The sequence below is a fragment of the Notechis scutatus genome, chromosome 3, assembly GCF_049901735.1.
Source record: "Notechis scutatus isolate UNSWTSFEM ecotype Mainland chromosome 3, rNotScu1.2, whole genome shotgun sequence".
Taxonomy (NCBI): domain Eukaryota; kingdom Metazoa; phylum Chordata; class Lepidosauria; order Squamata; family Elapidae; genus Notechis; species Notechis scutatus.
In genome coordinates, this window is record NC_142011.1 from 186066504 (window position 1) to 186080747 (window position 14244).

The window sequence follows — 14244 nt, forward strand, 5'->3', positions numbered from 1 at the left end:
CAATGTTTAAGGAATTTTTATTAAAGCAAGAATTTTATAATCCAAATTATGGTTCTTTGCTCAGCTATCAATTCTTACTGCTAACTACAACAGTAGTGATATTCTGAGCTTTTCCACAGTAAATTACAAAATTAAAGAAAGGAATGCTTTAAATTTTTTGTACTGTGCTGAAAATTCTTTTCCCCGGGTTTATAAAACATTAATTAGTTTTTTAACTTTTGCTATTTTTTTTGGATTTTAAATCAATAGGTAATCTAGGACTAACAGTTTTGCTAGTCCTGGCATTTGTTGTGTACATAAGCTTCAAAGTTTCCTTTCCTTTTTTTATTTATTTTATATTTTGCAATGTTTTTCTCAATATTTAGTAGTTTTTCCATGTTTAGATTTTTTTCTTCGGTGAAGCGATATAATAATACGTAGTCCTGGGTCTTCTATAATAATAAAAAATAAGAATAAAGAAACATTATTTTGAGGCCCATTTTCACTGTTAGCACATTATTTCTAAGTCTCAAAAGCATTCTATACCCACTTCTTAATAAATCTGTGCTTTAAACTGGAAGTGAAATGGCCACTAAAGCAAACATGTGATAGGAGAACTGCAAAGTTCACTGGCTGCAACTATATCATTTCATGAACCAAAATTATACAAGCAGTTAAATATTTCCATTAATAATGACTGGAAGTTAGATACATGCTATTGGCTTCCTGAATGCTGTTTTCTAAATTAATCCTGCCAGCCTACAGATTTCATATGTGGCAATGTATACTTCTCAATTCTGACAAAATTAAGGCTTGCAACTTATCACTGATAATCTTGTTTTGAGCCAAAAACCAATGCCTGTTGGATACAAATCCCAGAGATAGTTGAATTCCAATAATAATCTGCTATTTGCCAAGCAGGGAAGTTCCCACTGTTCTACATGGAAATCCTTATCTATAGCTACAGTATCTAGATCCCAGGATATGGATACAGTAGTAATTGTTGCAAAGGAAATTCAGCATGAATAAAACTCCTAACTGGACTTCCAGTGTCCTGGATAAAAATTAACAGACTATTATGATGCAGCAAAGCCAACTGCCTGAAATGAAATGCAACCCCAATTTATTTCACATATGAAGCCTATTCTCGTGAATACTTACATTAGACACTTGGAACTCCTGCTGGATTGTTAACTGCTTTCTGAGCAGCTTCTTTAGCTTGATGGGCTTGCAGTACGGCTACAGCTTCATCAACCTAGTTAGGAGAAAACTGGATTACTACTATTTCTGTTAAAAAGGAAAACAGGCTGGAATCCAAAAAAGAAAGAAGGAAGGAAGGAAGGAAGGAAACCAAAACTAACCAAAGAATCTGCCTACCTTCGAACGAAGAGATTCAGGAGACTCAAGCATGTGAAGAAGTTCAGAGTTGTCAATTTCTAGCAACATACCAGTTATTTTACCCGCCAAAGTAGGGTGCATGGCTTGGATAAGAGGGAACAGACGTTCTCCTAGAAAACAATTCATAATTCATGACTTTACAAGACTACATGATCTATGTATCTATCCTAAATGGAACTATTTCATTAGTTCTATTCTACTACGACACAAATTAGTTTTGCTTTTGGCAGAACAAGTTGGTTAAGAGAATAAACTCGAAGGTGCCAATAGCAGTAGGATCTTAAAAGATTGAAATTATGAATAGTTAATGTCGTTATCAATAAAATGATTTGGATTATTAAGAAATTGCTTCTCTTGATATCCTCCCTGATCCTGGAATTCTGTAACTAGTTTCTTCCATCTAACATTTGAACATTCTCTTTCCTCTATGTAATTTTCAGGTGAGTTAACCTGATTTGTAATAGTGGAAATTTAAATAATGTCAACAAAGTTTAAAAAAGAATGTCAGAAGGGATGTGTGACCCCTCTTCTTAGATATCTGAGGACTGAATCCAAAGTGCATGCCTGCATAGATGTCTTCTGCTTACAGTAATGTAATTTCACTCCTTGCCTTTAGATAATGCAACAAGAAAAACCGAACTGCTTGCAATGCTTTATGCAAGTGGACAGGAGCACTGATAAATAGGTGGTGCCACCAGCTCTTATCTTCCTTCTGCACTCAAATATATTCCTCCCATGCCCTCAACATGACACACCAAAACCTGCTTTCCCATTCTCCCCATATTCACGATATTAAATAGCAACTTACCCAACATCTGCTTTTGTTCTTGTGGAGGGGCAGAAGCCAACATGGAAGCAGTCAATGGTTCCTGACCTTGTACATGGACAGCAGGCTAGAATTACAAAACATTGAATAAATTAACTAATTTGTTTGATGATTTTTACATCAAATAATATACTGATTAAACCTGCATTATTCTCATTCAATCACTAGAACTGAATACCACAAACGACCAGAAGGCTGCATCTGAATGGCAAACAGTTCACTAGAGAATAACAGACTCTATTTGGAGATGTGCTTAGTGACAAAATAATTTTACTTTAACCTATGGCCAGCAAGTTCATCCTTTTCTTGAGTAATAAAGAAATCTTGACTAGAAATCCATCCAATGCCTGCTTTCACAATTTTAATGTTTTAGATATTTCTAACTATGTCTAAGTTCCAGCTGTTACCCCAACTTTTAAGGCTGTCCCATAGTTTTCATGCTTACCTGCTGCATAGCAACCTGAGGCTGTGTGTTAAGATGCTGTTGAGGATTGCGAACTCCTGCAGCATACTTATACTGTGGGACAGTGCGTACAGCTGGAGTAGTTGCAGCAGCTGCTGCTGCTGGACGTGGACCCATGGTCTGTGTTGATGTGTTTGCTGAAAAGAAAATGATTTCAAGGTAAGAGAGAACACTTTTCAACTGTCCAACGGTGGATCTGCTTGCCCAATTTTTGCTTAAGGGTTTTTAAAAATATGTGATGTTCAAACTTGATGTAATTAAAGTATATACATATTCATCCTGCAATTCTCTTTTGGTATAACATTACAATTAACATAAATAACAAAAAGGGGAATGAAAGAAAACTAGGTACACCACTCACTATCATTCTTCGTATTTTTCTATCCTTACTGCCAATGCTTCCAACTTGCCTTCTGTTGTTTAAAAATTGAAGTAAAAAACCCTTCAGAACTCACCAACACGCTGTGTTGACATGACTCGTGTAACTTGTGAAGCTGGCCTCATGGTACTAAATGGTGGTCTGGGAGCTGTAGGGCGGATGGCACCTGGCATATTCTGGAAAGCTGCTTTTAAGATAATTGAAGCATGTATTTTAGAAATTAATAAAAGTAAGCCCACATTTCACCTGGCAGAGCCCAGGCTTTCTTTGTCATGGCTCCCACTCTCTGGAATACTCTCCCTCCATAGTTGAGTGCCCCTTCCTTCTCCTGGACTTTCCAAAGAACTTGAAGACCTGGCCCTGCCAACTTGCATAGAACTCACTGAGAAGTATGCAACCCTTGAGGTGGTTGGCACCTTGACAGCGTTCTCCCACCTTGTAGCTTATTCTGTTCTTGTTTTTATCTGGCTCTTTTACCGATTATGTTTTTATTCAGTCTTTAGGGTTGGGGTTTTGTGTTTTAATTGTACATCACCACGGTCACTCTGTGAGATGGGAAGTATCTAAATTTGACAAATACAAATAAATAAATTCCGTAAGAAAACTGAGTCACTTACGATGAGGTCTGGCACCCTGAGCAGCCCAGCGAGGACTTGGTCTAAGTTGAGTAATCTGGCTAGTAGGATAGTAGGCTGCACGGTTTTGTGTCTGTTGAGGAAAAAAAAAAAGTTGATTCATATTCTGCTTTTCCTTCAGGAGCTCAAATCAGTATTCACAAGGCTGCAACATTATGAAATTAAGCATTATTCCATTTAAGCTTAACTATTTCATATAAAAATTCTGAAAGCTTTCTAAAAGCAGTAGACACAATTATTTTCATAGCCACCATGTATCTTGCACAAAGCTACGACTGACTATCTATCTATCTATCTATCTATCTATCTATCTATCTATCTATCTATCTATCATCTATCTATCTATCTATAATCAATCTATCCATCAATCTACCCATCCATCCATCCACATAATTTAATTAATTTAAGCTTAATAGGGAGAGGTTCAAACCATACCTGCGGGATAGCTGCCATGAAATAACCTGAAGGAGGTGCTGGTTGGTAAGGATTGATGACAGGATTGGGCACTGCTCTCACACTTGCCATTCTCTGCATATATTGGTTGGTGAGGTGAGCCTGGCGTTCCTCTTTACGTTGAGCTAAAGCCACATAGAGTGGTTTGGTGGCCACAATTCTACCATTCATTTCTGTTACTGCTTTGGTTGCTTCTTCTGGTGAAGAAAAGCAGACAAACCCAAATCCTTTACTGCGACCTCCTTCCATCATGACCTATCAAAAGAAACACATAAGCTTAAAAGCGTTGCATCTGAGCACTGAATCACATTGTACTTCTGTATAGACTATAACCATTTGCTGATGACTGACTAACCATTACTGATGACTGACTAAACCGTGTTAATATGCTACACTTGAATTAAGCTGTCCTTCCATGTAGCCTAATGACTGGACTCATAACATGATCAGATAAGCAATTTTCCAATCAACATTTTATCTGCAACTGAGTTGCTTACCTTTGCACTAGTGATTGTGCCAAATGGTGAAAATTCTTTGCGCAAACGTTCATCATCAATTCCATCATCTAAATTTTTCACATATAGATTTACACCCTTGGGGAAGAAGAAAAAGAATGTCATAAACTGTAAAGAATATAAAAATTCAGCAAAAACGTTAACTACCAAAGTGAAAGTTTACCTGGTATCTTGTAATCCTATCCTGCTTCATTTGTTCAAATTTACGTTTAAGCTCTGTTTGTCTTTCAACCTTTTTCTGAGCTCGTCCAACATATATTTGCTTCCCATTGAGTTCCTTTCCATTCATCTCATCCACAGCCTTTATAAATAAAAAATATTTTAAACTGCTGTAACTCAATATAAAATGTATTAAACTCAAAGCATAAAGAATTCTTATAAAAGATTTGATAATATGAAATCAATACTGTATAAAAGCACAGACAAGACATAGTGTGAAGTATATAAAAAACAACAAGAAAGATCCCAAAGTTAAATTGGTCACCACAATAATATTCCACACTTTACACAAAACCATATGCAGGCTTACTTTTTGGGCATCCTCATGTCTTTCAAAACTGACAAAGCCAAAGCCTTTGGATTTTCCACTTTCATCAGTCATAACTTTCACACTCAAGGCAGGTCCTATAAAGCATACAAAATTTGTTACATATATTTGCCATTCACCCACGTTTAGAGAAAATCTAAGCCATAGTTTACAAAGATTCCCCCAGAGGAAAAACCAACGATAACCCGTTTTGTCTTTCTTAGATTTCTCTGACATTACAGTAACCGTAAAAAAATACTACAAGTATTATGGACTGGACATATTTTTTATTCTGGAAAGCCCTTCCCTTATCTACTGCCCTTCAAATAGGTTCAATTAAAATCCAAACGTCCCCAGCCAGGACATCAATGGTTTAGTTGGGGAAGCCTGTGTTGCTTACATATTGTGTCCAATGTTAAAAGCACTACTTAATGTGGCTATTTAATGTAGCACATCAGGCATTTATGTTTAAAGGAGTTAAGTCAGAAACAGGGTGTAAATCTCTGAGTAAACTATTCTGTGTTCCTCTGAAGGTAAGTGTTCATTAGGTAAAACTTTAACATATTTGTACCCTGCAATCACTCTGAACCCACCTTTATAGCTATATTTCTGTTTATGCCAGCAAATACTAATGATATGTTGACATAGTTTATTTATATACTCATAGGATAATCTGAAAATTATGTGACATGACTAGTTAAACGTACTGTGTGTACTCATGCATAAGATCCTTGAGTTTTTGACAAAAATACCATGAAAAATATGAGTTAGCTTATCCGTGAATGATACATTTTCCATGTATATGTGTATATATATATATTCGTGGGTACAGGTATGCAGGTCTTGGTGTGTTCAGATCTTTTCCCGTGTAAGATTGAGAGTAATCTTGGCAATGTTTCGATGAGGTCCCACTCGCCATCTTCAGGCTGGTGCTTTTGGCTTCGTGCTAGTGCAAGCAAGGTGTGATCGGAACTACCGTCTCCCTATATACTTATGGGGAGGTTGGCTGTGTTGTCAGTTCTTGATTGGTTGATGGAGTTGATGTTTGCAGATTGGCTGGTTTTTTGTAAGAACATGTGTGGCTGAGCCAATACTTCAGTCACACATGTTCTTACAAAAAAGCCAGCCAATCTGCAAACATCAACTCCATCAACCAATCAAGAACTGACAACACAGCCAACCTCCCCATCAGTATGTATAGGGAGACGGCAGCTCCGATCACACCTTGCTTGCACAAGCACGGCCGAAAGCACTGGCCTGAAGATGGCGAGTGGACCTTGTCAAACATTGCCAAGATATCATGTGTGTGTGTGTGTATGTATGTATATATATACACACACACACACGTATGGTATTCAGCTTTGTTTGGGTATTTCCCACGTCATTATAGTTGTGCTTTTAAAGTTGTAGCAGCTTTGGCAGAATCTCAGCTGCCATCATCAGGTTCTGTATTGTGTTCGTCTGACGAACACAATACAGAAGCCTGATGATGGCAGGCGAGATTCTGCCGAAACGTTGCTACAACTTTAAAAGCACAACTACAATGACGTGGGAAAATACCCAAACAAAGCTGAATATATATGGTACGTTGAAGTAATTATGGTACTTTATTTTTTTTACCGTTATCAGCCTTTCATGGAAAGGCAATACAGCATATAAATTTTAAAAATGAAAACAGTGACCACAAAATCACATTCTTTAATTCCTATGTAGAATGTTACTAGTTCAGGTGTTGCTATCTCCAGTTAAAAGGTGGACTATTGTAATGCGTTCTATGTGAGGCTACCCTTGATGTATATTTGGAAGCTACAAGTGGTGCAGGCAGTTCTTGGGGCCCTTAGGCTAGCCCATCTTACACTGTTTTTTATGAGTTGCGTTGGCTGCTGGTTTTCTTCCACATACAATTTAAGATGTTGGTTATCACCTTTAAAGCCCTTCCTTAACCTGGGCCCAGGCTAAGGAACCGTCTCAGCCCAATGAGATTGACCCACTCTCCACCCATGCTGGGAGAAAGGGCATACTGTGGAGCTGCTGGTCAAGCAATTTTGGCTGGCTGGGTCCAGAAGAGCCTTTTCTGCCATGGCAGAACATCGTATCCACCAAGATGAGATCTGCATCCTCCCCAACCTTCTGTAAGGGACTGAAGACCTGGATCAGTCAGTTGGCGTTGGGCTCCAAAGTGAGTACACCCTCTAGAGGTGGCTATTGGATTAAGAAAGAACCCACCTCTCTCTGTGTACTTTCTGTTCCCTTTCCCCATCTTTCAATTATAAATTATCATTATCATTTATTGTTTACTGTTTTAATGTTTGCAAACCGTCCAGAGTTGCCTCTAGATGAGCAGCATGCAAATCTAATAAATAAAAGCTAACATTAGGGAGTTGCAGTTGGATAGAAATATTATAGTAAGATACCAACTCTTCTCGTTTTTATATACATGAAAAGATCAAGACATTACCAAACTTGCCAAAGAGTTCTTTCAGTCTCTCATCATCCATGTCTTCTCCAAAATTCTTGATGTAAACATTAGTGAACTCCTTAGCACGAGCTCCAAGCTCTGCTTCCCGTTCTTTGCGTGATTTAAACCTTCCAACAAATCTAGTTTTAAAAGGCAAGACAAGAAGCTACTTAGGTATTTTGAAAATGCTCACTATATGACTATGTCTAAAAGAATACTCTTTATGATCAATCCCCGAGGTGCTCACCCATACGCTGTGTCATTTCCCTGCATGCGAGCAGCTGCCATAGCACACTGCAGTACACCTTCAGGTTTCCCTGAAATAACAGGGTACTAAGCTTGTCTCCTGTCTTACAACAGACTGCTCAGGATGGAGCAATTATACTACCCCGCTGTGCTTTCCCATCCAGGGAAACATAGCAGTGTGGCATGACTCCTCCTGATTGTGACATATTATGTCTCTCACAGTTCCTATGCAATACATAAGTTTTCCCTCTTTGTTTCCCCCCAATATATATTTTTAATAATGAAAGCCAACATTGGAACAAGGGTGTCCGGTTTAGATTTCTGTACAATGAGATTTCTCAAAACATGGTTTAACTTTTAAAAGCTCAAAGAAAAATACTTTTATACTCACACTTTGCGATCGTTAAGCAGCATTCCGTTCATTTTTTCAATAGCCCTTTCTGCAGCTTCTTGTGTTTCAAAATGTACGAACCCATAGCCTTTGGATCCATTCTCATCACATACAACCTGTGAAAGTATTGGAATGCTTGTCAGATCAACTGAATGTAATCATATTAATTCCACAATCTGAAGCATTTTCCCATTTTTTGCTTTCTTTCCACTCACCTTACAAGAGAGGATGTTTCCGAAAGCTGAAAATGTATCATACAAAGCTTTATTATCAATTGATTTATCCAAGTTTTTAATGAAAATGTTGCCAACACCACTTTTTCGAAGAGATGGATCACGTTGAGACCACATGATACGCACTGGCTTGCCTTTAATGACGTCAAAATTCATGGTATCTAAAGCTCGTTCAGCTGTAAAACAAAAGGATTGTTTTAATCCTAATAGAATAACATCATTGTTTATAACTTCAACTTTGTTGTTTGCTTCTTGAACTCTAGAGAATGATTAAACTACTCATTCATCTGAAAATTATGGAAGCAGCAAAAAAAGGTTGACAGTTTAGCAGATGCAGGCTACACATTTGAAAGTGGAAGACAATGTCATATTTTGTACTCACAAAATTAATTATATTTTAAACTAAAAAAAAAAACCAGGTAGTAATATTCCCTTTCTAATGCTGAAATTTAAAAAAAAGGTAGTTAATGAATATATTATACTGTTGTACTACAAGTTGTAATAAGCATATAATCAATCTGCGTCACAAGCTTTTAACAGCTGGAAGATCATTCTGCAGTTATTGGTTTGCTACCATACTAATAAAGTAAATTTCTACTCACAAGCAAAATAACTAAAAGATTCCTTGAAGTATGGCAGATTTTCTTAGGAAATAAAAAACTGGAATCATGGTACGGTGTTTCCAAAGTAAGTAAAATAAATTCTGTACTACCATAGCATAAAAGGGCTATTTTCTAGTAAATAAAGGAAACTGGTAAAACAGACTTTTAAGTTTCATTTTTGCTAAAAAAAATATTTTCAAATTCCTACTTCATCTGCAACAATAAACCTTGCCCAATGAACCAGAAATTACAAAATTTCTACAATACCACTGTATGTTAGCCAATTCAAAAAGGGGGCAGAATGAGAGTCAATGGGACTAAAGTCTCAAAGCACTACCTCAAGTTCAAAACTGAATCTGCAGGCAAACTAGTGTCTTTTTGTGCAAGATTGCATCTTCCTACTCATCTATGCTCAACATAGAACAATGTATCAAGAGAAACAACTGGAAAAGCTTTCCCCTATTCCCCAGCAGTCTATGAATTGTTTCCTTATACAGTAGCATCTAGAAATTGTCTATCTGGAACAGGGAAACAACCTACAGGAACAATGCTACAGCTCTTGCATTCTGTGTCAATTTATACACTATTGCATACCAGTGTTAGAATTTGCTATGCATTGTATGTACTATTATTACATAGGCTTAGTATGTGTTAGAATTTGCTAAAGATATATTTTTATACCCACTACTATTTCTATCATCCCTAACAAATCTTGTAAAGCCAAGTTGGCTATAGATACAGCTAGTCAACATCAGCAGCTAAAAAGCTTAATCAGGCAACCATGATCAAAAAGTGTTCTTAAGATTTATTGCCCTTTCAGGAACAATGCAGAGTGCAGCAACACAAACGGCAACAACAGAGTTGGCAAAAAGCTTGTTAGGAAATGTGGCCAGGCTCTGGTAGGCCCTCTAATGGAAAACGGGAGAGCAAGGTAAGGCAAGGGTCCCTTATTCTAATTGCTGGTCTGCAACAGGAGCTTAAGAGCTTTTTACTCTTAACCTGAACATGGAGTGCTACTAGTTAAACATGCTACCTCAGGTTTTTTGTTTTTTTTAAAGAAAGCAACTCTGAAACAACAGCTCCACCTGCTGCTTTCAAGGCAGAGCACATACACTGGAAGTTGCAAATTCAGTAGAGGTAGCTCAACCCTCCTCTTCCATATGTACAAAATTTGCACTGAAGGCAAAGAAAAGAATACAGGCAGAGGTCAGTTAAAAAAGGAGAAAATGCACAGTGTGCCGATTGAAATTAGTCTAACAAAAGGTACAGAAGCTTTTCTCTATAATGTTTACTCAAATCCTAGTACTAATAAGATGAAGCAAATTATAAGAGTTTGAACTCTCAATATTAATGAGGAATATAGTGCTGCAGAGATGTTTTGCATATTCTATTAACTCAAAAAGTACAAGTTATTTTCAAAAAAATTCACTAAAGCACTTAAGCAAGCTCTAAATAGTTTTTTTTAGTAACTTTGTATGCTATAGTCTGTATAGTATTTATATATATTTTCCTTCTCTAACTCTGGATGATAATGTCCTATAATAAAAGAAAAAAAACATTTCAGAATTATCTAACAACTTTATTCTTCACTTTTAAAGCCACTGAAAATGCAAAGCTTTTCTAAGATGGTAATTTAGTTATTAATCATTAACTAAATTTGATGTGACAGTAAGCTAAAATTTCAGCCCAGCTTCGATTGGGAATAAACAATGTATTTGGTGCATGTAGCTTCAAACTTCTCATTTTATTCCCTCTGACATCATCAGTGGGGTTACTAGTTCCAATTAACTTCAAAACTCTAGTATTTCTCCAATATCATCAGCCATTGCTATAGGCTTTTAGAAAAAAAAGCAGAGCATTCTAAGGGTTTAATTAATTTAATCGAAACTCTGAACATTCAGGTTTATTTAGATAATTTAAAAAGAACTAAGTAATAGCATTTGTAGTATATATTAAGATATTGCTTATTCATAAACAGGCTAGAATTCTAAAGAATTCTGAATTCCAACTTACTGTGATGTCTGAACACAGCTATTATTTTCTGGATTAAATGTATCCTCAGCTGAGATGACATCTCAGCAAACTACTGAAGTTATCTAGAAAAAACTCTTTAATACTTTCTGAGAAACAGATCATTAGAAATAATCCTATTTCTGGGCAACCCCTACAGCCTCAATAAACAGACTGAATTTGCTGACTGAATTTATACACAATCTGTCCTTCAATATACTGCCATGCTTGGACAATCCAGGCTTATAGGACTAAAAAACAGTGGCTCTCATTTTCAATTCATGCAAGACAAAGTAAATTGGAAACCAGTTCTCCATGCCTTATGATTTACTGATCTGCAATGTGATTTATTTTTTCCTTAATGCATTGTGTATGACTTCACAAGAAATAAAATGTATTAAATAATCCAAAATAAATAAACAATTTTATTCCATGTATTCCTCACTGGTTCTTATTCTTCACTGGTTCATTTCACTGGTCATGGAAAATATAAGTGCTTATTAAGGTGTGTATATGAAATAAAAAAAATCATACTCATTTTTAGCCCAATAGATGTTTATTGCTTCAGTATGTCAACTATTCTTGAAGTAGAAAACAAAATCACTTTGCGAGAGGATTTAGGAATAAAATCCAACTCCTGGTGTCTTTCACTTAATAACAGCTGGTTTCCCTTAGACAATGACAAGTCAGAGGAGTTATTCTCAATTTCTGGTCACTCAGACAGTAAGCTATGGAACTTGGAGGAAAACGATACTATTTTACTCTTTAATGTATGTCATGAGGCCAAAACATTTTTACATGCTTTATGCAAACTGAACCACCACCTCAACAAAAAATTAAGTGTCAAAAGTCTTCAAAAGCAATAATCAAGAAATTGTTCTTTTAGACGCCAGCCAATTTTTTTTGTTATAAAAGTAGGCTTCTAAACAGTGTTTAAAATATGAACGTGTTTATACTTTTTAATATAGGGAATCGGAGTCATCGTTGCTCTCCAGCCCCACGGGGCAAAAAAAAAGTACTTCATAGGAGGAAAGGATAATTAAACACGGCCTATAACTGGTTTCAGTAACTGCAGGTTCAGGGCCTCGCTTCCTCCACGACTTTAAAACTTATAATTAAACTGGAATTTCCGCCAGGCTGCCTTTCATCAGCGGTCCCGACTCAGCGCTTTCGCCGGCGGAAGCGAGCTCCCGACACGCCCTTGCGGGGGACATTTTAAGGCCCTGCCTCGTGATCCCGAAGTCTGCGTAACCCTTCGCGGAAGTGAAGGGCCGAAAACAGGCCTTTCAACAGTCAAGGCCTCATCCTTCACTTTCGGTGTCCTGCCACGAGGGTTGGCAAGTCTCCCTTCTCCTCCCCCCCCCGCCTCGTTTCCCGCAAACGGCGTGGCCGATTCCCTCTTAACGGAAAAAGCCCGTCAAGTGTGTGTGTGGGGGGGGGAATCATCGCGTGCGGGCCTCCCTCGTCGCCCTTTCTCTCCCCTGCCTGCTACCCCCCGAGCGCGGGGGGGATTCCAGCCTAGGCAGGCGCGGGAAGGGATAGGCCCGAGATTGGGAGACCGCGCTGACTGTAAAAAAAAAAAAATGGACGCGCTCGCGGGGAAAGCTAAGCGGGAGTTCGCGTGGGGACAACGGAAGAAAGGAAGCGGCGGTTGGTCAGACCCCACCCCCCGAGGGAACAGCCCTCCCTGGCCTTCCCACGCCGGAGACCGAAACTCGGCTGTCTCGTTTCCCACGTGTCGTCCTCCCTCTCCATGTGCTCGCTCGGCAACGTGGATCCCGGGAACGCCCGCGTGGGGGCGAGACCCCCTTTTTCCTCTACCCCCTCACCGCCATCCCGCGACCCTCCCCCGCTTCCTCACCGTCGGCGGGCTGCTGGAAGTTGACATAGGCGTAGCCTAGCGAGCGCCGGGTGATCATGTCCCTGCAGACGCGGATGGAGAGGATGGGCCCGGCGGGGCTGAACTTCTCGTAGAGCATGGCCTCGGTGACATCGGGGTGCAGGTCGCCCACGTAGAGCGAGGCCATCGGGTAGCTGGGAGCGCTGGGGTTCATGCTGGCGGGGGGACGGGGAGGGGGAAAGAGGCGGCTGGGTAGATCCGCGAGCGCCGAGGAGGCCGCGACGGCCCGGCGGGTTCTGAACTCAACGGCTCCGCGGCGGCGGTTGGCGACGGTTGGCGGCTTGCTCGAGCGCTCGGGGCTGCTGGCGAGTGGAGGAGCAGGTGGTCCTGTTGCTGCTGCTGCTGCTGCTACCGCTGCTTGGCGGGTCTTCTTCCTGCTGCTGCGTGGATGGAGGTGGTTTGGGCGGGTCTCCTCTCGGCTAAGCCGGGTCCGGGACTTCGCTTCGCTTCACCGGGTTATTTTATACCAAACCGGCCGGTTGCAGGTGGGGACGGGTCGTAAGGCGAGGGATTTTTTTAAAATATTTTTTTCGGATTTTAAATTTTTTTTTGGATTTTTAAAGGTTTTTTTTTTTCTTCTAGTAGTAAATGGTGCGGCAGAGCTGGTGTGTCCGGGGAAGGCCGGAGCACACACACTGTGCACACAGCACCGTCATCGGCCGGGGGACAAGGGGGAGGCCACCGCCCCGGCCACGCACTATATATAGCCGCCCCGCCCCCAACCGCCTCCACCGCACAGCACGCCACGCACTGAGAAGCCTGTGTGCGCATGCGTCGCCTCAAGAGGCTGGAGGAGTGGGAAGGGCGCACGAAGAAAGGGGCGGGGCGCGTCGCCCTGAGGTAGCACGTCTCCTTTTACGAGGAGACGCAGGTGCCCAAATTTGGGCAGCCGAGGGCGCATGAGCAGTTGGTAGAGGCAAAGGAGTGTTCAGTGTACAGACCTATGACCAAGGAAGGAGGGTATTACCGAAGGGGCTGTCGAGAAGTAGCCCGGGAAGCGCATGCGCTTTCCGCTCGTTTGCGTAACGGCATAACCGTCATAGTCTTCCTTTTCGGGTAAAGGAAAGTTTGGACAAGACTGCGAATTTAAGGCGAATTATAGTTAAACCGACGGACGCGGAGACAGACGTGAAAGATTTTTTTAAACCAAAATCTTAGAACTGAGTTATCTATGGAGATTCTCAGTCATGCAGGTCATGGTATATAAAATCATACATTGCAATGTCCTAC

General features: G+C 39.9%; 1 protein-coding gene across 4 annotated transcripts; it reads right to left on the minus strand.

The window, feature by feature from the left end:
• On the minus strand, positions 1-13688 carry PABPC1 (poly(A) binding protein cytoplasmic 1). Of its 4 annotated transcripts, none has more exons than XM_026690289.2 (15): positions 12976-13688; positions 8485-8678; positions 8270-8385; positions 7642-7772; positions 5178-5272; positions 4812-4949; positions 4631-4726; positions 4116-4388; positions 3663-3753; positions 3122-3229; positions 2649-2803; positions 2186-2270; positions 1357-1487; positions 1141-1234; positions 1-431 (listed from the first exon to the last, which is right to left on the minus strand). In XM_026690289.2, the coding sequence occupies exons 1-14, from the start codon at positions 13166-13168 to the stop codon at positions 1142-1144; spliced, it is 1899 nt and encodes a 632-aa protein (XP_026546074.1). In that variant the 5' UTR covers positions 13169-13688; the 3' UTR covers positions 1-431; position 1141. The 4 variants fall into 4 exon arrangements, with proteins under 4 accessions (XP_026546074.1, XP_026546067.1, XP_026546059.1 ...); XM_026690282.2 differs by having other exon boundaries at positions 3122-3232; XM_026690274.2 differs by having other exon boundaries at positions 7633-7772.
• Positions 13689-14244: the final 556 nt, after the last annotated feature.

Excerpts from the sequence above, each read along its gene's own strand:
- PABPC1 (XM_026690267.2), bottom strand. The coding sequence starts at position 13,168 with ATGAACCCCAGCGCTCCCAGCTACCCGATGGCCTCGCTCTACGTGGGC. Across the intron at positions 5,273-7,632 it reads AGAACTCTTTGGCAAGTTTG|GACCTGCCTTGAGTGTGAAA; the intron begins GTAATGTCTTGA and ends TATGCTTTATAG. Across the intron at positions 2,271-2,648 it reads CTCAGGTTGCTATGCAGCAG|CCTGCTGTCCATGTACAAGG; the intron begins GTAAGCATGAAA and ends TTGTAATTCTAG.